General features: G+C 33.9%; 3 protein-coding genes across 3 annotated transcripts in view; 1 reads left to right on the top strand and 2 right to left on the bottom strand.

The window, feature by feature from the left end:
- The window catches only part of LOC133329031 (tyrosine-protein kinase Abl), a 44,759-nt gene extending 32,291 nt beyond the window's left edge, over nucleotides 1-12,468 (bottom strand). The window contains exon 1 of the mRNA XM_061537530.1: nucleotides 12,155-12,468. Within this exon, the coding sequence (XP_061393514.1) occupies nucleotides 12,155-12,458 (304 nt within the window). The 5' untranslated portion in view covers nucleotides 12,459-12,468. The remainder of the gene's footprint in view (nucleotides 1-12,154) is intronic.
- Nucleotides 12,469-16,726: 4,258 nt separating this feature from the next.
- LOC133329026 (steroid hormone receptor ERR2) lies at nucleotides 16,727-18,459 on the top strand. Its single transcript, XM_061537524.1, has 2 exons — nucleotides 16,727-17,320; nucleotides 17,380-18,459. The coding sequence occupies exons 1-2, from the start codon at nucleotides 16,727-16,729 to the stop codon at nucleotides 18,412-18,414; spliced, it is 1,629 nt and encodes a 542-aa protein (XP_061393508.1). The 3' UTR covers nucleotides 18,415-18,459.
- Nucleotides 18,460-19,285: 826 nt separating this feature from the next.
- On the bottom strand, nucleotides 19,286-21,207 carry LOC133329027 (UDP-glucuronic acid decarboxylase 1). The gene is made up of 2 exons (XM_061537526.1): nucleotides 20,397-21,207; nucleotides 19,286-19,892 (listed from the first exon to the last, which is right to left on the bottom strand). Exons 1-2 carry the CDS (start codon nucleotides 21,189-21,191, stop codon nucleotides 19,350-19,352), a joined length of 1,338 nt encoding a protein of 445 aa, XP_061393510.1. The 5' UTR covers nucleotides 21,192-21,207; the 3' UTR covers nucleotides 19,286-19,349.
- Nucleotides 21,208-22,809: the final 1,602 nt, after the last annotated feature.

The following is a 22,809-nucleotide window of genomic DNA, read 5'->3' as shown; positions in this document are numbered from 1 at the left end:
TTTTCATGACATTTTAAGGGGAATTCGTATGAACTAATCGAATTCAATCTCTCCTCCAAGAGACTTTTCCTATTTCCCAATGGTTTTGGTCGAAAATATATTTTTCAAAAATTAATTGTCCTACGTCCACCATATTGCTAATTTTCGAATGAAGTCAATAAACCTAGTTCATACCAGAGCCAGATATGTACTCTTTTTATTAACGTTGCAAATTTGATACTTGGATGTTCCAGTGATCGGCACTAATGTCCACCGTCGTAAAAATTATTTTTTTTTAAATACAAGAAACAACAACAACATTTTGTCAACTTATTTTCTTCCACTTCAAGTCTTCAAATACATGTATGCAATATATTCCCAGTTGGCAGCCGGTTGAAAATCGTCCAAACTTTGAAATCGAGAATTGGTGAATTTGCCCAAACTGAAAGTTAAACTCGCGATATTCAGTTTTATAGTAAGCCAAATTAATAGTATATAAATCATTCTTTTAATATATTTACTACCAAAAAGTATGGAATACGAGCTTATGCTAATCATAGTAGTCAACAGACATTACTTTGTAATCTATTCAATAATGACAAATCTGAGTTTTTGGGCACCCAACCAACCAATGACCTCAACTGTGGCATAGATTTCTTCACATCCTTTTCATATTTTAGTCCGAATATCCTGAACAATTTGCTATCATTTCGTGCAGTTCTAAATGAGATGATAAACTTAATATGCCCCACCAGCTTAGTGGTGAATTTGTAAATTATTACAATGGGTACACACATATTTATATATGCATTTTTTGCAATAAACCATTCACACATTCAATCTATGCAAAGTCTAAAAAAACGAAACATAAAAAACTGCATCTTCGCCATTGGGGCCAGTATATGATGTATGGATGAATGAGTGGTTTGTGCGTTAATAAAGCATTTCCTTGAAATGGAATACCAGTAGTCGTCACTGGGACCATTATAAGAACACAACAGCTAATAAATCATAGTCGCTGTTTTTGCTGTTACATGTGACATTGGATAGGACAGTGGTTGGAATGACTGATCATTCACGTCACATATCCATGTTACTTTTTGAACCTTTTGGTTAAAAGGAAACAACTATAATAAAATATGGAACAACTCTAGTTTAGTAAAATCAATCAGATTGTTCTGAATTTTTTTCAGAGGTAGGTATTTTAACCTTAATTATGCGTATTTTTATAAACTTTAAAATGATACCCCTTTTATATTAACCGGATCCGTGAAACCGGTTAATATAAAACATGTTCTCCTACCTAACCACTGTGCACAACTGACTCCCAACTCTTTTATGTCACATTTTATCACTGCATATTTGTAATACAAATGACGGCAATTTTTATTTATAGTCAGCCATGCTTCATGTGAGTACATCCTCAATTACACAGACTCGTACGTACATACACAAAGATGCATATAATTTAGATTCCTTACAGGCGGAACACATAATGAAGCGCTCCCGCACATTTATTGCGATTACTTTGGAAAGTTATTTATAGATTCGTTATTTTTTACCCGTACTTTTCGATTCAGTTGTGTCACACTGTTGCAAAGGCAGCAGCAATGCGTACTTCAAAAATAATTTTTCCAATGATTTTTTTTTTTTTTTTTTGTTTAAAATAAATGGTTATGAGGCAACAGGAGTATTTACGCAAATAATAGGCTCGAAGGGAAGATATAATATATAAATTAAATTGGCAAATGAATAATGTTGAATATATTTCACTATATATGTGTGTGTTTGTGAACTCTGCATACACACGTGCTGGCATGCAAAGAATAGTGCAGAAAATAGGGAAATTCGTCAGAATTGACGAACATATAATTTTCCTCAGACCTTATTTTTACACAAGTACACAATTCACTTGGTATTGTTTTTCTTAATTATATTACTTACAAATAAGTGGAGCTTAGAAATCAATTACTGAAGATTAATTAATATTTACCTAAATAAACAAGGAAAAAAAATACTAAATGTAATAACTTGGATTTTTTTAAATTAATAACTTTAATTGAAACCCTTAGAATTAACAGCAGTGCAGTATGGTTGCACAAGGCCTTTTGTAACGGGGTCACAACAAATTTTACCTATTTGAGTGAAAATTGTACCTTTTAATTAAAATTTCATATTTTTGCAATGAAAAGTTTTAAATACTTTCACCGAAATTATAAGTAAGCCCTGCGGGATAATTGGTAATTTGGATTGTGGTCTAAATTCTATTACCCGGATATTTTTATTAACATTTGTAATAGTATTTGTATAAACTAAAGACTGTGATTGAGTGAAATCCCCCATATGTTTTAATTATAGGATGATTTTCGAAACGTTAGATAGTTGTGTTTTTATCCCCCATTGGATAACTCACCCCTCGTAATGCATATGTTGGATTAGACGGAGCTGACCGTGAGTTTATCTGAATGCATTCATTCAAATGTGTGTCTGCCTGTGCAAAGCAAAAGTTGAAAGTTTTTTTGTAGCAAATGTTTGGTGTGCATTCACTGCTGTTGGCTGTCTGTCAGCTGCGGCACATAGTCGCTGGTGGCAAAGTCTGTTCCTTTACACTCCGTTGTCTTTTGTCTTGGTGGTTACACTCTAAAATTAGTCATCCACAATAAGTGTTCAGTTCAAAGTTTTTTTTTTGTTTATTCGATGGAGTTTTTTTTGTGTGTTGATATATTTTCCATATCAATTCTCTCTGCATTGGTCTCGCCTAGCTTTATAATTCACAAATTTACGTCGTGCATCGTCTACCGAATGTGTAATGTGGCAATTAATGAATTTGTTTTCTTTTTGTATTTGACATGCACTGCATTAAGATGAAGATATTTAACGATGACAATGTATTTTCGACAAGAACTATCGGACAATTTTAATAGTTAAAAAAATTCCAAAAAAATTACAGTGGTCAAAACAGACTGTGTGTGCGTTAAGCTAGACTAAGATATTACTTTAAGACAATTACTTTTTTAAATGGAAATCATATTCCTTTTATGAATTTATAGAATAATACTGATATGTCCACTGAAGGACATTTAAAATGGAAAATCACAATAGTGTGTTATTTTCTTACTAAAAATATACCAAAATCAACATTCGAAGATGATGCTGACATCCATCATAGATTCTAATTGATCTTGAAGCTAAATTAGGTTTTCATATTCTCTGAATAAACAATTTATTCAAATCCGAGATATTGGAAATAAACTGCAAACATTAAGTTTTTCTCGAATTTGACAAACTATTTGCAAAATTTCTCCCAAAAAAAAAAAAAAAAAAAGTATAAATATATTTACTGGTGTATTATAGGAACTTGTCGGTGCAGAAGATAAACTCTCATAATGAAACCAAACAAATCCCAAGATATTATAATCAAATATTTATGTCGCGAGCATACATTGTGTTGTCTACAATAATATCTTAAGAGATTTTGTACAAACGTATTTCAATATGTATGCATTGATGTGAAAATGTACACCAAGTATTCAATTACACTGAAAGGTATGAAATGCTGTAATGAGCAATTCCAAAATAGAAACATGTAAGTGGCAATTGTGGAAACTATATAATTTACACAATGGTTACATATGGGGGGAAACTATGTGACAAATGCTGAACAGGGTTGAGAGTTAGGAAAAAATATGGAGTATTCAAAGACCTACATTTGAAACTTATTTTTACAAAAATTTATAGAATTTATACAAAACATACGGATTTAAGCCTTGCAACTTCGTATCATTAATTTACATTTTGTTTTTGAATGATACTGCAAAGTTGGCGGCTTTCACATTTTTTAGTTTTAAAACAGTAGTTTTCTATCATTCATTTGTTATAACCATTGTATAGTTTAAAAATATAAATATTTCCTTTTTACCATAATCGCAACTGATGAAATCCCATATAAATGTTGACAAACTACAAAGTACGCACATGCACACACACACACACACACCCTTAACTGGCAGACACAATCAGTCATCTATTCAATGACAGATTTGTTTGAAGGAGAAACCAAATACCAAAAATAACGACGCCCCTTTAGACAACAAGATGCATTTGTAAGCAATCTGCAAATATAAACACACTTAAATGTTGATATTTTGGCAATGTTGATATTTTGTGGTAAAAGTTAAACGTTACATAATCAAATGTTTGTACTAGCTGAGCACACACAATCTAAGGACAGATTTCTAGAAGGATTTTAAATAAAGCCCATAAATAGCATAATTAATCATATTAAAAGCTTTACTGGAGATGATATTTACATACTGGAAAATGCCACTTCAAATTTTCCCCTACCTCACTAATTCATTAAAGAGTGGAATTCATATAGTTTATTATATCGGCACTAAATCTATTAAATATTTAGGTAAATATTATTTATATTAAATATTTCATTTTGTTTAATAATTTTTATAGACGTGAATTAAATATATAATTTAATCCAACACCCTTTCACAAGGAAAACACCCGATATATGTTAAAAAAAAAACATTTCAAATACATATTTCACAAAAAAATCATACCTGCATAAAAAAATGCAATATTTCCTAATTTTATATTTTCGTATAAATTAAAACTTAAATTGTCGCCTGCATACCAGCCAGACAGACATCTTTCCTAGGTTTCCATTTTTTTATATATATATATATATATATATATATATATATTTTGTATTTTTACTCTTCAAAGGCTTCAAGCTGTAATCACAAAAAAACAGAAGCACCAACTTCATACATATACACTGAGCCTAATATGTGTGTATAATATTTGAGACACGCATGCCAAAGCATGCATAAGAGATGTGTCACATAAACATAGCGAAACACTGTCAAAATAGCCTCAAGTGTGACACCGACATCAGCTACTCCATCGGAAAGGCTTGGAGCACAAGACAAAGGAGAAGAAAAAACTTGAAGAGTATCACACAGCGGGTTGGGTAGGCTGGTAAAGCAGGGGTATGACATGCAAATCAATTCAATGGCAACCGTGAGGGCTAAAAGTATGGATACTTTTCTGAAAATTATAAACGCATTAAAATTTATAAATCATTTAAATATCCATTTCATTTTATTATTAACACGTTGAGCCCGGTGCAGGTCCCTTGGGACCAGAAGTGAACTTTCCGTTTCCGTGTAAAAATGTGACTACTCCAATCACTTTTATCCTCTACTGTATATCACCCGTACTTCAAGTCAGCATATGTTTAGCTAATAATAACTATAAGTTACGTTACGTAGAAGTTGGAGCCAGCAATTTCATTGACTCCCCATAATTTACGCTACTATGCAAATACGGACGGATATAACAACAACAACAATACAACGCTAGTTTGTTGTTAGTTTTCTGCAAAGCAAACAAAAAACACAAAAAAGAACAAATAGCAATAACAACAATGGCGATAGCTAGACATGGAAAACTCTCAACTCACATTGGATAATATCATCTATGGTATAAGTTTTGTGATGGCACCGGCTCTGGCACCACCGGCATCGTCATTGACGACGACAAAAACAACAAATTACTTAAGTATAGAAAAGTGCAGAAATAATAATGCCTAGAATAGGAAGCAGTACTTAACGATATGAAACATGTTTTCTTCTTCTTTTTTGTTGTTGTGAGAGGGAAATAAATAAAATTTCCGCGTACTTTGACTGTGTCGGATCAACGTCTGAACATAAACCTCTAAGAATTATTTCAAAATAATATTTAAAAACATTAAATAGGTATTATTTCAAAAGGAATAGCAATACTTGGTGACCATTTGAGATAGCCACATTTAAGAAAGAAAAAATCGGTAAATACCTCTTGGGTTTTTTGACGTAGACCGATGATTGGAAATGTACCACATCAGTTAATATTATTCCATTTTCAGGCGTTCTTCAATGATCGCCCTAAGTTCTTGCATTAACTGAATGTTTTAATCCTCGACACACAGGATATGGTTTTTAGAAATAATATCTTATCAAATATCCTACTTTCTAAACATAAAATGATATAAAATTAAATTAACATTGGAAACAAATAAGGCTTTCTTTCCACTTATAATGAAAAAAAAACGAATAAGAAAGCAAACAAAAGATAAATGCAGTCAATATATCGTTCAAGGCATGACCGACGTTTTATGTTTGCATTCGATTCCCCCTAGGGTTTATCCTTTAAATTGAAGAATTATTTCACAAAAGAACTGAGGGAAGCATAGTATATAGAAAATTCATTAAATCAACACAACATAAAGATCCATAGAACTGCTAAAAAAACTGAAGAAATAGAAAGGAAGGGGAAAAGGCAGGAATTATTACACAAAGGCAAAATAAACGAACGAATATAACTACTTGTTGTTGCTATTTTGGATATTGCCAATACAAAACCGTTGTCTCAATGCGTATGGTGCTATCTAAACACGCACACACATACACACACGCGAATTTAGCATTCACTGGGGGTGCAGAAAATAACAACAAAAATGTGGCTGAATCCTGCATGTCCACGGTGTTTGTTTGCTCTTGTAGGTGGGTGGATGGTCGGATCGATGGTTGATTGGTTTGGGGTGACTGGAATCATTTCCCATTGTTTTTGCTGTTGTGCAAAGAATGCACAAAGACCCAATGCCACAGGATGAACAAAATCAAATAAATGGAAACAAATGACAACCAACTAAATGAAATTGAGTTAAAATATTTCAACACTTCACATGTGTTTAGTTGCGGGGCATTCCTTTATGAGGGCGCGCTGAAGGGGGACGGTGGAACGTATTGCAACAACACTCTGCTAGCTGCGTTCTCCCAATGGATTTGTTGCTTTGCAATTGAAGCCCCTATATAATGTCACTGTGACACTCACTGGTGGTGTTTTGTCGTTATCGAAGGCACAATAGCACTGCATGGTATACGGATGGAGTTTTTATGTTTTCTTGACTATTAAGGGTTGAAAAAAGACATTCACACACACACACACATTTAAAGAGCCACCGTAATACATCGTGTGCCCACACACATCCACATACTATATTAGATTTGCCTCAGGTTTTTTTGTTTATATGTATGTAGTTCTACGTGAGCGTATTATGACCGGAAGACATTTCACGCTTTCAAAATTGATTTGCTTTTTTCATATTTTGTTGATTAGTAGAATTCAAAATCTTACTGTTGCGCTTGAGGATATGTGGAATTTAAAATAGGAAATAGAAGTACAAAAAATCATTGAATCCGAATGTCTATGAAAAATATATCCGCAAATAACCAAAGGAATTGTATTTGGACATATAAAAATACTTATAGTATTATAATATTTATAATAATAATAATATTTAATTGCCACACACATCTAACCACATCTTCATAAAACATTTTATTACTCTTTTTGTAAAATTTGATTGATTTGGATGTATTCACAAATGAAAGTGATTTATAGCTACTGTTGGTCAAGCAGAATAAATTATTATTGCCCCCAATTGAGAACGCCATTATGTGATAACTGTAATATTATCCATTCGAAGGAGGGTGCGGGGCAATAAATTACACATGAGGTCACAACAAATCACATTTACAAGAAAATTTTGGTTGTTGATTTGTTTAACGATATTCGTATATGGATAATTCAGTTTAAGACGGTTTAAGCATCCTTGTAGGCCGGTAGAGAAACGCAAAACAGAAATTTTATTGTTCTTCCAAAATTTTGTTTTTATTGTTATTTCATCGCAGACCAATATTTTTACTTTGAGTGATTATGACATTCGTATTTTCCACAATTCGTTGGGGTGTTCGCCAATTGATGATCTGTTGCTGTAAATGCTCCAGTTGTCATGATTATATGTTTGTGTTTTTCTTTCTCTCCTTTTCATGTGGCCAGGCAAATGCCTGTGTACTATTTCATCATATGCGTGACTAAGTCTAGTTTCAACAGCCGCTCGTCTCTGGCATTCTACAGCGACACCTTTTTCCGGGCCTTGAGTGCAATTTATTTCTATTTACGCCTTAAAAATGTCGCTATTAATAAAATGATGTTGAAAATAGCAACAAATCAGAGCAAATAAAACCACACACACAAAAACACAGTTTATTTAAAATGAAATAGTACTGTTATTATGTTTAAATAAGTATCAGACATTTTTATTGCAATATAAATAATGGTGCTACACAAATTGCACGAAATTTATTTTAACACCTCAAATGATAACTTAGTGAATGCTGATTTAGTTAATCTGTTCAGGATAACCGGGACTCATTGACATTTTATATATATAATGTGTAGTTATGAGTTAGGAATTCTTCTAAAACTCAATATTGATTTAAAAAGATTTGCATTTGTTTGAACACACATATTTGTTCATATTTGTAAGTTGATTTGAGACATTTATAAATATATCAATAAAAATGCTAAATATATCAATAAAAATGCTAAGTAATTATCACCATATACATTATTTTGTTTTAGGCAGACATGGCTCTGTGTTCAGATTCCATTATGAACATTTTTTGTGACTTTTCTGTGTATTCTTCTACATCATCTGACGAACTCCACGATAATATCTGTATGTATTTTGCTTTCATACTTTATCAGAATTGTTTTGTTCTCTCACTTGGTATACACCACACCAGTAGTTTAGTTTAGCCACCATCTTTCGTTTCCGTCCGTCCGTTCGTTCGTTCGTCTGTATTTCTGTCATCGTTTATGTCTCCAAAGCCGTCTTGCCTTACATGTTTGTTGTTCTATATCACGCTTCTGAGTTCTTTCTTTGGGCTTTAAAAAAACAACAACAACAAAATATACATAATTTGCATTTTTATGATTTATTTGTTGTCGTTGTTGTTTTTGGTTTTCCATTTCGCTACTGATATTGACTTGAGAATAAAAAAAAAAAATCAGGGGCACAAAAAAGGAGGAGAAAATATGAATTGAAAAATTAAAAAAAGCTTGTCGGTGACTTTTTCAAATGTTGTCACAGTTACTCTCATGGGTTCGAACCAGACTTGGGTAAAGAAAATAACGCAAATTGTAAAAATGTATGTTAATGTGTGTGCTTTGTATTTCACATTAGATGCCGTTTCATTTCTTTGCTTCTCCGCACAGCGAGAACTTCCTTTGCACGCTGCTCTTGTTAAATATTTCCAACGCTAATCTTTTTTATTTGTGCGGTCGCTGCCCTATGTATTTTTCTTTCGTATTGCTGTTTTCTGCTCTAAGCATTATTAGCTAAGCTGAGCTGCTCGTTCTTATAGTTATGAAGTTCCCATGGATTGTGATTTCCTAATGTTTCCTAAGTGAATTAAAACTAATTTTTATTGTATGAATTTTCGTGCTTATTAGCTATGATTTTTTTTCAGGAGTTAGAAAATTTTATTTACTATTTACAAAAATGGCAAGGGAAGCCAATTTTATCCAAACTTTACATATTTACATAAAACTAATTTTTCAAGACTATGATTATTTATGTATTTCAGCCTTTTCATTACCCAGTTGTTCAAAAAATATCAATTGTCGCTATTATATAGTTATATAGCTAGTTACTTGATGATATAGTTACCTTTTTGTCATATCATACCAATTCAGTGTTATTAATACATAATGAATCGACTATCGAAATATATTGTATACTGGTTTGACTTTCCCAATTATTTAATTCACCAGTGGTAACATTTCACTAATGATTTTAATTAGTAAAGTATCTAGTTCATCACCAGTTACTCGAACTACTGGGTAGTGATTCATACATAAAGAGTTTAGAAATATATTTCCTTTTCTACTTAATTATTATACATTGTGGTAACATTTCAAGTAATGATTTTACATTTTGATATTTTATATGTAAGGAAAAAATAAATCTTGCAACATGAATGACTCGATATTTATGAAACGATTTCATTAATATTAGGATAGCATCGTGCAACAAAATTGGTTATAGGTATATTTTTTTTCATCTTCATTTACTTTGTAATTGAAGCCAAATTATACTTTAATGGGAAATTTATATATAATTACAAATAATCCACCTTACATCACAGCTACTCTAAAACACAGCTACTCTTAAAATTTAGTTTTCTATCCAAGGTGTATTTCATCTTTTTCCCCATATTACATAAAAAAAATTGAAAACATAATGGGTGTTGAGGTAAAACTAATTTCAGTAAAAATTAACTTGTAAAAAATCACAAGTCTCGAAGAAGAACTTGATTCAATCAAAAATTTGCACAACATAACATTAAATCTAAGCTTCCCATTATACCTCCATCGCATATATATAGAAGTTTAACTCATATACATATATAGGAATATAGTAAACTGTGCTAATAGAACATTTTCCTTTCCTTGCTTATAGTATATAAGTGTTCCTGTACTAGTATTCAAAATATCCTTGAATTTGCAAAATAGTCAGGCTGAATCCCAGTTTGTTGTTTTTATAAAAAACAACTATTTATTAGTGGGGAATTTATGGCATTGTTTGCCGAGGGGTAAGGCAGGGAAGACTATAGTTTCGGATCACGCCACTGATCCTCATCAGTTTCCTTAGTTTTTTGTTGGGATATTCTCCCCTCTCCCTATACAAAAAACCTTTCATACCCAAATGTCTCTTGTAACAAAGCGAAGTACATAGCTGACCAACGACATAAACTGCATGAGAATTTCGCTGGAGCCTCACATCGAGGTTAACAAGGCATTTAAAAACAATACACATTATCCTTGAATAATATTATTAAAAAAAACTATAAAAAAATTTACCAAGCAAAGTCCATTTATTAGACAGAAATTACCATTAATACCAGGTTTCTTGTGTTCAATATTATATACAACAAAACATGATTTCTCAATGGAATTCAATCAAACTGTCTACAAATTAAAAAAAATATATATATATATATATCCCAAATTAAAATACCAAGCATAACATTTATTTGTATTGAATGCAAGATTTGTAAACTAAAAAGGGGGTTAAGCCAATCAGTACTTCCCGAGATATGGGGTTTCAAAGTTCAAAAAATATCCCACTTTTTATTAAATATATTTATGATTAAGATAGTCATTTGAAAACTGATTGAACCCGTACACTACGTAGGAAAGCCTTTCAAATGTTTCGTATATGTACAAATTTTTAAATATTAAAATTTTAGTGAAGTAGAGGCCGGAATACATAATATGTAACTTATCCATATTGATGTTTCAGTACATTTGTCAAAAAACGATCATTTAGAAAAAAAGATTTTATTTCTAAATTGTATCTATACTGCAATACATGGTACAATTATAAAAGGTAACAGCAAATCCCAGCTGATTTGATTCCAACGTAATACTAGTGTCAATATGAATTTGACAAATTATGTTTTTAAAATTCACCCAACAGGAAAATTGGGAACGCAAACAATTTGAATTTGTTCTTTATTAATGTGCTCCCGTATTCAATTTACTCAATCTGCCTGCTGGGAAAGTTTGAGGAAGCAAATCTTTTTTGAAGGAATTACTCGCTATTCCCAGCATTGTCATATGTGTTACACATATATATGGCAATGGCTCAATTAAGGGAACGATGTGGAAGCGATAGAAATATAAATTTGATAGATTTTCATTCAAGTTTTTTCAATTTTTATTTTGAGGATTCGAAAATATTCCATTTTCAAAATAAAAATAATTTGATGATAATTTGTTTGTTTGTTTACATTTTTCTGTCAAATGAGTTGACACTAGTAGAACTTACAATAACAAATTTCCATGTGGTTGTTGTATCGTTTTTTGTACAACAACACTTGCTGTTACCTTTTATTATTATACCATGACTGCAATATAGAAAAATAAAATACAATTAAAAAACATTTGTTATAAATACTTCACACGTCCGTAAAATAGCTTCAAAAAAGGTATTTATATCGGAACACATAGCAACAACAATGCAACATTAAAAACTTCTTGACAGTCTCGGAAAAATTGAAAGAGTTTATCTTAACATATGATAACACTAGTTATCAGGAAGATTAGTGCAAGTGCGGCAAATGTCATGTTAGGACTAGACGAAAGTCAAACAAATAAAATTAACAATATTTACTCCCCTCCTTTCACTTTTTAGAACATGAATGTGTCCAATTGGACATTTCAATTCCAATTAGAACACCCATTGTCCCATTAAAAAACACCGACTTACCATTATGTTCCGTAAAGATATTCATTCCGATTGGAGCACAACGAGTATCCTTTGGATTATGACATGATGAAGATGTTGATACACCACTACCTCCCACTGAACGATGCAAACCACTAGCAACAGCTGCTGGTGGTACAGACGATTTGATGCGTGAGCCCCGCAATGTGGAACCAGCACCTAAAGCATTTACGGGCAGGCCATGAGAACCGACCGGACTGCTACTGGACACACCAATACAGCTGGCGGTACCACCATGACCGCCACTCGAATGTGAGCCACGTTCTTTGCCTTGTTGAGCACCCATTGTCCTCGTTGTCGTCGTCGTCGGTACTACCAATCAGGGGATACACGTTCCAAAGCAAAGATACGAAAAGAAACGTTGAAATAAATTCTGTATAATTCTATCTGTTGTTTTGTCGTTCTTTTTTCGTTTCTACACCACAATATACAACAGCCAGCAACAAGAACAATAGACACACGCGGCGACGACGGCGAAACACGGAGAGGATTACACGAAGGATGATTGAGTACACAAAAAGGCGCTGCGCTGCGCTTCGCTTTGTCACTTCACTTGTAAATGTGTGTAGTATAGTAATTGCACAGTACGTTTTACGCGCGGAGAGAGTAATGCAAAGACAGAGAGCGAGAGAGCCAGCCTGCCAGTGGTGGGTGGGTGGTTAGCTGTTTGTTCTGGGTAGGCAGAGTAAAGTGGAGTGTATGCTGTGATAAATTTTCTTCCGATAGTTTTTCCAAGACTTTGTTAATTCTGTTCTCTATTTTTGCCTTGAAGAAAAACGACACAGCCCGGTCTCTGTTGTTAGAATCATTTTTGTTTTTGTTTTAATTTGCTCTGATTGGAAATTAGAGTCGTTGTTGTCACTGCCGCTGCTGTCGTTGTTTTTTCACTTTTTCTTGGTTTTCCGTTTATGTCGTACGCACCACTTCTTACTTCTTGTGTAGTAGACACCGAATCAAGAATCTGATCACAAAAAGGAAGTTGCAATCATTTTAATAGACAGCAGAACACTTTTTCTCAATTATTGTTGTACGACTAAAAAAATCACGAAAAATATTTGTTTTAGATTTTTTCCGAATTCCATGGTGTTTTTTATTTCACTTTTCCAAGATTAATACACGCCCAAAAGATTGCAGCGACATCGCGCTGGAGCGAGCCGTCATTCGTCTTGCACACACTTGCAGATGTATTCATTAATTCCCGACTAGATTTTATTTCAAATTCTCATTGGTTTTTTATGTTTCACGTCACTTTTTCCACAGAAACATTTTTTCCGACTTAATTTTCTACAATTTTCTTCACTGCTTTCTAAAAAATTTGTCGATTTGCCACTTCCTTTTTTCTATTCTTTGTATGCTTTAATATTTTTTTTTTTTTTCAATTGTCTGGCGACAATTTTTCTGTTTCACATTAAACATCACATTTTTATTTTATCGCGAATTATTTCATTTTTTTTAATTGTGAAATACTCGATTTTCCTTTTTATTGCAAGCACACAGAAATACACAACTTCTTAATTTGTATCTTTTTTATTTTTTTTTTTAGTAAACCTTCATCAACGGAGAGGAGGTTTTTGTATCGTCGTTTCTGTTCATCTGTCAAAAACCGTCAAGTCGAAATCCGAAAGTACCAGTTAGGGATATCAACGTCGACTTTCTGTTTATCTATTTATCGAGATTATGTAGTAATATCGACGTCAAGGCATAGGGATGTCCAGTGCGATTTTAATATTACCTAATGAAGTTCGACGATTGAGTTTATAGATAGTTAAATTATCGAATTCAAGTTTTCGATGTTGTGGTTGCCTCGTGCTCTAATTAGGAAGTCGACCAGTAAAAGCATAAACAAAATATAAAGCAAATATTCAAAAGTGTGTACACCGCTTTACTCTAATTTACTGAACTTTTAAGTTATCGAACGACACTATAAATTATTGGGTTATCAAACATATGTAACATGATCCAATAAACAGGTCGTGTCAGAAGCAATCATTATCGACAATTTTGGATTAAAATCCCCCAGCTGTCAAATTTTTTGTTTACGTTTTCACTCAATTAAGTCAAAATTGAAAGCATTTTGACTGTTCGGGTGAAATGATCTGGCTTTATCGGACGACCTTATTATTGGATCATGATATGTAATAAAAATTACAAAAATTATTGCAAAGACTTTTATCGTCTGATTACAATTTGTTGTTGTTATCGATACCAACAATTTTTCACAGAACTGTAAAGGGCAAATCAGAATTTTCGCGTTTAAAGGCCTAGAGGGCTAAGCAGAATGTTCGCGTTGTGCGTTTTTTGTTATCGCGTTAACGCACGCAAAAAGTTAAAATATATTTAACTTCGAAGCGCAGCGCACAATAACTTCAAGCGTTAGTGTTATCGTTTCCTTGTGGTTGTTGTATTTTCGATAACACAAAACGCGACGGATGGCTCAACGCGAGCATTCTGCTTAGCCCTTAAGCGTTGCGTTTTGTGTTATCGAAAATAACCACAACCACAAGGAAACGATAACACAAACGCATATCGTTTCCTTGTGGTTGTTGTATTTTCGATATCATATAACGCGACGGATGGCTCAATGCGAGCATTCTGTTTAGCCCTTTAAGGGCTAAGGAAACGATAACACTACCGATTATAGTTTCAATGTGGTTGTTGTATTTTCGATAACATATAACGCGACGGATGGCTCAACGCGCTGCGCTTTTAAGTTAAATATATTTTAACTTTTTGCGTGCGTTAACGCGATAACAAAAAACGCTCAACGCGAACGTTCTGTTTAGCCCTTTAGTGAGTAATTTTTACTAAAAAAGTTATCGTTTATACCTTTTGTTTGGGTTATTGTAATTATTAGGCGTGTTCCTCTACTGTAAAAACCTACTATTTTTTACTACGATTACACTTTTTTCTTTATGATATCGCAAAAAATAGTAAAAATTTGTAGATCCTTTGTATGTTTCCGTACTGCAAGAATCTATTAGTTTACTATTTTCTTGTTGTTGTCGTAGTATATCCTTGCAGTACGGGAACAGGCCACTTAATTCGTGCTTTGTGTAAATACACAAATCGCAGGGATTATTAAAGTTGCCCACTGTAATACATCGACATAGCGAACACAATCGATTGCTTTGCCATCATTCGATTAAACGATTAGTTGAAAATCGATTCTATTAAGTAAATTTTTTATTTATTTAGACATTTGGAAGATTTCGTAAATTTGCTTATATTTTGGAAAATAAATGCTGTGGAACTTTATTGATTTATTTTAACGAGATAGAGACGGAGTGCTTGCGGGAACAATAATGTCAGTAGATTGAATCCAATATTCTGTATGCTAAAAGAGGGTAGATTTGAAATGGTTGTAAAATTGTTCAGAAAAATAGATGAAAAATAAAAAGGCCAAGAAAATAGTTCCAATGATGAAAATAATGTGAAAGTGTTTCAACATCGGTACGAATTGGCATTAATCGTCACATCCTCTTGAATGCAATAATAAAAAGTGATATTTGAATGCTTTAGCTGCGTGGTTTTATGTGTTTACTACCAGACCACCACTACCTATACTACAACCTGTCTGTTCCACTGTTACTAAGGGTGACAACAAAGAATAGCATTTCTAAAGTTTTGTCGTTAATAATGGAAATTTAACGGGATGCATTCTTGATAGTAGATACTGCAGTAGTGTGAATAAAACTATTCGAGGTAAGTTTGTCTTTTGGCTTGGTAAACTTCAATGATTTTTTTTGCGAATACGTTTCTTTATTTCTCTCCAGGCATTGTTGTTATCTGTTGTTTATAATTGTTATCATCGCTGCGGCTGCTAATACTGTATTGTTGTAATATTTTATTACAATACCTATGTGCCGTTAACTTGCACATTATATAGTGGGATGGAATGCTAACATAGAGATGTCAAAATAATAAATAGTCAAAATATAATTCAAGTCAATTGAATATTTGCATTTGGTCCTCCTCATTATAACTTAATATGCATATATGTACGTTGAACACTTCTAGTTAGTTTTGTGTTGGTACATTACCATTAATACTACCCATCCCAAATATCCAGTAGGTCTTACTTCCCCTTATATTACGCTGGCACTGAATGAATATGACACTCATAAAATGTCATTACTTTTTTCTTTGCTTTTACAGAACAAAACAAAAAATACTATTCCGATTCAGTTTGATTAAATGCACATTTGTAGTTTTCCTTCCCCACATGTTGTTCGCACAATACACACTCTCCACTCTCTCGCTGTCTTTGTCAAAACAAGAATGAAGAAGAAGAGACATATATGGCTTTGCATTTCTGTGATTGCATTACAATGGGCATATTTAAATTGTAGTGGGTAACCTACCATAGGTGATGCACATTTAAACATGTTGGCAGAACTAAACCAATTTTGATAATATGAAAACATTTGGGCAACCGATAGTATATATTCGTAAAGTTCGGAATGCATTTCTAATTTTTTTTTTTATTGTTTTTTGTTATTTCAGTCAAGGTGCGACTTACGAGATATTTAAGATATTGACGAAAAGAAACAAAAAATGACAGACGGAATGAATGTGTTAAATATAAAACAGGAAATTCAGGAACCAAATACAAATATCAGCAACATTAACTGCTTCAGCCCATCATCGGCTACGGCATCATCAACAACAACAACCACACCAGCAGCAGGGTCAAGCAGCAATGGGGGCGTCCTCAATAGAAGAAACAGTGCTGCGTCCAGTAGCAATGGTGGAAATGGTATGAAATCTTCGCCTTCAGTTTCGCCGGAAAGACAAATGTGCAGCTCAACGACAACATTAAGTCTCAACAGCAACGGCTCATATACGGCTGTCGATAACGATGGTAATATGGGTTCGGCAGGTGGAAGTACCACTCAATCAGGGTCAACCGGTAGTTCATCAATACGCGATGAATTGAGGCGTCTATGTTTAGTGTGCGGCGATGTTGCCTCAGGCTTCCATTACGGCGTAGCAAGCTGTGAAGCCTGTAAGGCATTCTTCAAACGTACAATACAGGGTAACATTGAGTATACCTGTCCTGCAAATAATGAGTGCGAAATCAATAAGCGAAGGCGCAAAGCATGTCAGGCATGTCGATTTCAAAAATGCCTGCTCATGGGAATGTTAAAGGTAAGTTTTGAATCAATCGCTCCTATTGTATCGCCTGACACTTCTTAATTTATTTCTAGGAAGGAGTACGTCTGGATCGAGTACGTGGCGGTCGTCAAAAATATCGCCGAAATCCGGTTTCCAACTCTTACCAAACCATGCAATTACTTTACCAATCAAGCATTACATCACTGAGCGATGTTAAAATTCTAGATGCCCTCAGCAATTATGAGCCCGATATACTTTCCGTTCAATCTCCGGCAACTCAAACGAATAGGGCCAACTCGACATCTTCATTAATTGACGAAGAATCCGGAAATGCGTCAACACCTTCAACCAACTCATCCGGCGCCAATATAAAGAGTGAACATAATAACATTGTGCCAAATGCTGATTCTGCCGATGCAACACCGCCATCCACACCGACATCATCGACAGCGGGTAGTACGTCGACGCCCAATACAAGCACCACATGCATTTTCCAGCTTAATTCGCTGACAAACAATAACTCAGATGCTCATGATATTTTGTGTGTGCTCAGCGATTTGTACGATAAGGAATTGGTGTATGTAATTGGCTGGGCCAAGCAAATTCCTGGTTTCACAGAACTACCACTTAATGACCAAATGAAACTGCTGCAAGTTTCCTGGGCTGAAATCTTGACTCTTCAGCTGATATTTCGTTCGCTGCCATTTAATGGGAAACTATGCTTTGCCTCCGACGTCTGGATGGATGAGTTATTAGCCAAGGAATGTGGTTACACCGAATTCTATTATCATTGTGTTCAAGTGGCACAGCGTTTGGAACGCATCTCACCCCGTCGAGAGGAATATTATTTGCTAAAAGCTTTAATTTTAGCCAATTGTGATATCCTCTTAGACGATCAAAGCTCTTTGCGAGCCTTTCGTGATTCAATATTGAATTCTCTTAACGATGTAGTCTATTTGTTGCGCCACAGTTCAGCTGTTTCGCATCAACAACAACTGCTGCTGCTACTGCCCTCCCTGCGTCAGGCTGATAATATTCTGCGTCGTTTTTGGCGTAATGTTAATACCGAAGGTTCAGTATCTCTAAAGAAGCTTTTCATGGAAATGTTAGAAACAGTATCGCGGTGAGATTTAAAGTTCACAACATCACAATTTTAGCATTTGTTTCATTAAGAGATATTTTTATATACCCTCATCTAGACTTAACTACTTAAATATGTAGGACTATTGTTAATGTGTCATCCTTAATTAAGGAAATAATTACTGGCAGTGGTTAGATTACCTCGTTTATTTGTAAACTTCACATAATTAATGATTTGAGTTGTTTTTGTTGTAGAATTAATTTTCATTTTGCTAGTTCTTAAATCCAAAGATATCTGTGTAATATTTAAAAAATAGAAGACAACAATATTGAAATTCTGGTCGTTTTCATTTAGGGAAACCCGAAATTACACAAACTATTTAGTATGTAGAAGTATGTTTAAGGTAATTTCTATACATATATTATGTGTAAAATATTTGTAAATAAAGCAATAACACCAATATAAAATAGAAATTCTTTTATTCGAATAGTAACCAGAGATTCTCGATGGATGGCAACTGGTTTCATATTTAATGTATCGATAGTAACGGGTGGCTGAAGATTCAATTTCATTAAAAATTTTATTTTGTGTATATATTTTCTTATAAAATAAATTACTTACATAAAATTTACAGTAGTGCTCTTATAATTTCTATTTATGAATTTATCCATACAAATTATTATAACAAAAATTTCGTATTGCAAATTAGTGATGGGAGTTTTCAAATCTTACGTATATCATTCCAATGACTTGGTTTGTGAAGAAGCGACTTTCTTGGAACACGTAATTGCAACAATTTTAAATTTACAATAGATAATGGCGGTGTCTTTCTTCGTTTTCTTCTATTTACATTACAGACTAGCTTCAAGGATTTTGTTTTTGTTGTTTTAAACTATGAATTTCGTCGTCTATTATCGGAGAATTAAGGAAACAATCTAAGCTAAGTACTTCTTCCCCATTTTCTCTCCCGTGCATTGAACACTAACCATTGTCAGTATCAAACTCGTAGTGTTTTTGGCTGCGTTCCAAATCGTGCGATTCGAAATATTTCTTCGAACTTGCAGCATAGCGATCAGATCTTTCCAGCTCCTTGCGGAAATAGTCAATAGTGCGTAAAAGACCCATTTTTAGTGGTACTTTTGGTTCCCAATTAAGGTATTTTTTGGCTCTACTTATATCGGGTTTCCGACGCTGAGGATCATCCTCCATTGCATCTGTTCGTTCCACCTTACTGGAACCACCTACTAACTCTTTAATGATGAAAGCAAATTCTTCGATTGTATGCTCGACAGGATTACCCAAGTTAACCGGCTGCGTATAATTTGATGCCATGAGGGTAATAAGACCGTCGACCAAATCATCGACATACTGAAAGGAACGTGTCTGCTTGCCATTGCCATAAACCGTAATGGTTTCATTTCGCAAGGCTTGAAGAATGAAATTCGACACAACACGACCATCATTCATGTGCATACGAGGACCGTATGTATTAAATATTCTAGCTACCCGCACTTGAACTTTTTCCTGCAATAAAAGAACATTTATTTAATCTCTGCATTCACTAAACAATCAACGTCTAATATCAATAAAAAACGGTTTTACAGATTTCGCTGTTGCTCGTTTTGTTACAATGCACTTGTATTTGTTTACTTTACATATAATATAAAATCTTCCATTTTTTGTTTATTTTTCTTACTGGCCGATAACAATATATTCCATACACACATACATTTTGTCGAAAATAGCAAATAGGGGAATGGTTCTTTGAAATAAAAAGGAATAGAGAAACATCAGCCATATCGGATATCGGATGCATGCATATACTTTATCTATATTGTTGCTTTGTTCATGAATATGCCCAAAATTTGATAGATTATAATGAATAAGTCCATGGAAAACAAACAGGAAAATGTGTATATGTAACATTTTCCTGTTGGTTTTCCAATGAAATTTTCAAATTGGGGAATCTGCTAAGTTCAAATCTGAATCTCATATAAAAAAATATATTGGAAAAAAATTAAATCTCACCTGCTTGGCATACGCATAACTCAGCGTCTCCGAAACTCGTTTACCCTCGTCGTAGCATGCTCGTGGTCCTATTGGGTTTACGTGACCCCAGTATGTTTCTGGTTGCGGATGCACTGTAGGATCTCCATATACCTCGGAAGTACTTGCTATCAAAACTCTGGCCATTACACGCTTTGCTAAACCTAAAACATTTATTGTGCCCATAGTGTTGGTTTTGATAGTCTTCACAGGATTCAGCATATAGTGCGGTGGGGAGGCAGGCGATGCCAAATGATAGATTTCATCCACTTCAATAAACAATGGATTTACAATGTCATGATGGATTAGTTCAAAGTTTTCGTGGCCCAGCCAGTGAGCAACGTTGCGTTTGCGTCCTGTGAAGAAGTTGTCAACAACAATCACTTCGTGACCAGCCAACATAAGGTTGTCGACTAAATGGGAACCGACAAATCCAGCCCCTCCAGTGATTAAGATCCTTTTTCGGTTTTTATAATTCAGATATTTTACTTTAGGGTACTTGCGAGGTGTGTTTGACTGCAGAGCGCGTAGGTCGTCTTGCAGACGCGTCAATTCCTCTTTGGTTCTCTGCAATTCCAGACGTTGATCCTCAAGAAGTCTTTGTTGGCGTTCGTAAATAGCTTGAAATTCTGGTCGGCTTTCCGGCATTGCAGAATTGCCATTGTTGATAAGAGACAAATTAAGCATTTTGAAAAATATTACGATTACAACGAGTGTAATTCCAGCTCCGATCGCAAACTGTTTCCATCGTTTCTTTGTTATAGTTATTGTCCACATATTGACGACGTTATGTGATCCTTGGAAGTGGAAGCAAGGATCCAGCCACAGAAAGAAGAAATATGTATTGGGCTACGTTTCACATGTGACAGGTCACTTTGTTTCACACAACGTGTCTATTATCGACTCGTACTAAACTTTAGTGCATTTGATTATGCTAATTAGTTGTTGGTAAATGCTCTAAGATCAAGTTTAAAGCTGACCCAAGTATCAAAAGACAACACCAAACAAAAACATATTTGTTGTTATTTGGTAAAGCGGCACGGCAGTCTCTACTATAACTCAAAAATACAACGCTGTAAACTGGGACGAAAGCAAACGAGCCGAGGACCATCCATTGCGAATGAAGTTGAAAGCAAACAAGACGAGGACCGTTTGAACAGCTGTTTGGTGGCAAAATTGATTGCTCGAATACTAAGTGTATGTTTACATCGGACATGCTTACGAAATCTACGATTGGATGATGACCTATCTGTGGTGCGATTCTGTACAGGGCTAAGCAGAATGTTCGCGTTGAGTCATCCGTCGTGTTAAGTTTTAAGGAAAATACAACAGCCACACGGAAACGATAACACTAATGGTGTTTCTACACGATATGTATTTTACATATGTGCTGTCACTTTTTTACATATGGAAATCGAACTCGTCATGTGAAACATACGGAAATTTCAATGTGTCAAAACGATATGCAATTACATATGTATTTTTTTCCGAATAGGACGCGCTCTATTTTCGTATGTGAAACATAAGGAAATCAGCTGTTTGAATGAAACACATTGTTGGAAGAAATTATTTCAATTGCAATTCAAAAAAAGGATGAAAAGGCAACAATTACAAATTATTATTTTGATGTTGATTTAAGAAAAGATAAAAGTGATTTTTTTGTTTATAGGTTATGTCATATGTAAAATACATATGCCGATTTGAACAAAAAAATAAATTTTTTGTGTATGCCGCTAATTTTGACACACATATGTAAAATACATATCGTCTAAAAACACCATAAGTTTTATCGTTCTGCTTAGCCCTTAACAGTTTTACGAAATAATTAGAGGCGATAATACCAAATTTCCATGTGCATATAATTTCGTTAATTAACGAAAAGATTCGATAAATTAATGACAAAAATAAAGTCCTACAGCAGCAGTGCTCAAAATAGGCCCCATGAGCTGTTGGTGTGTGTCAAAACTCTCACACACACAATGATAAAAATAGGAACATTTGTTTTCATACACTGAACGAAAAAAATAGGACATTTTTGTCAAAAATTAGGACATTTTTTTCAAAAATTAGTTCAGAAAAAGTCGAAATATGTGACCAATACAATGGCGATTGGCGAAGCAGAAGCAAATCTATCTTTATATAGGAAAATATATCATTAACAAGCATATTTGCATTGAATACAAAATGTTTTTCGGTCTTAAAATTTGAAATACAAGTTTTTAAATTTTTGTCACAGTTTAATAAGAGAGAAACATAAATTTGAAAATTTTGTATTTGAAACAAATACAATAACACACACATTTGCATGTATTAGTGTGGACAGCCCTGTCTTACAGACACTTTTAAAATTTTAATATGATTTATTTATTAATCTATCGATATTTGTGGGAAATAA

Source organism: Musca vetustissima, unplaced genomic scaffold, assembly GCF_032173495.1.
Source record: "Musca vetustissima isolate MV318-11 ecotype Yass unplaced genomic scaffold, APGP_CSIRO_Mvet_v1 utg31629, whole genome shotgun sequence".
Lineage (NCBI taxonomy): Eukaryota > Metazoa > Arthropoda > Insecta > Diptera > Muscidae > Musca > Musca vetustissima.
This window is presented reverse-complemented; position numbering and strand designations above follow the sequence as displayed.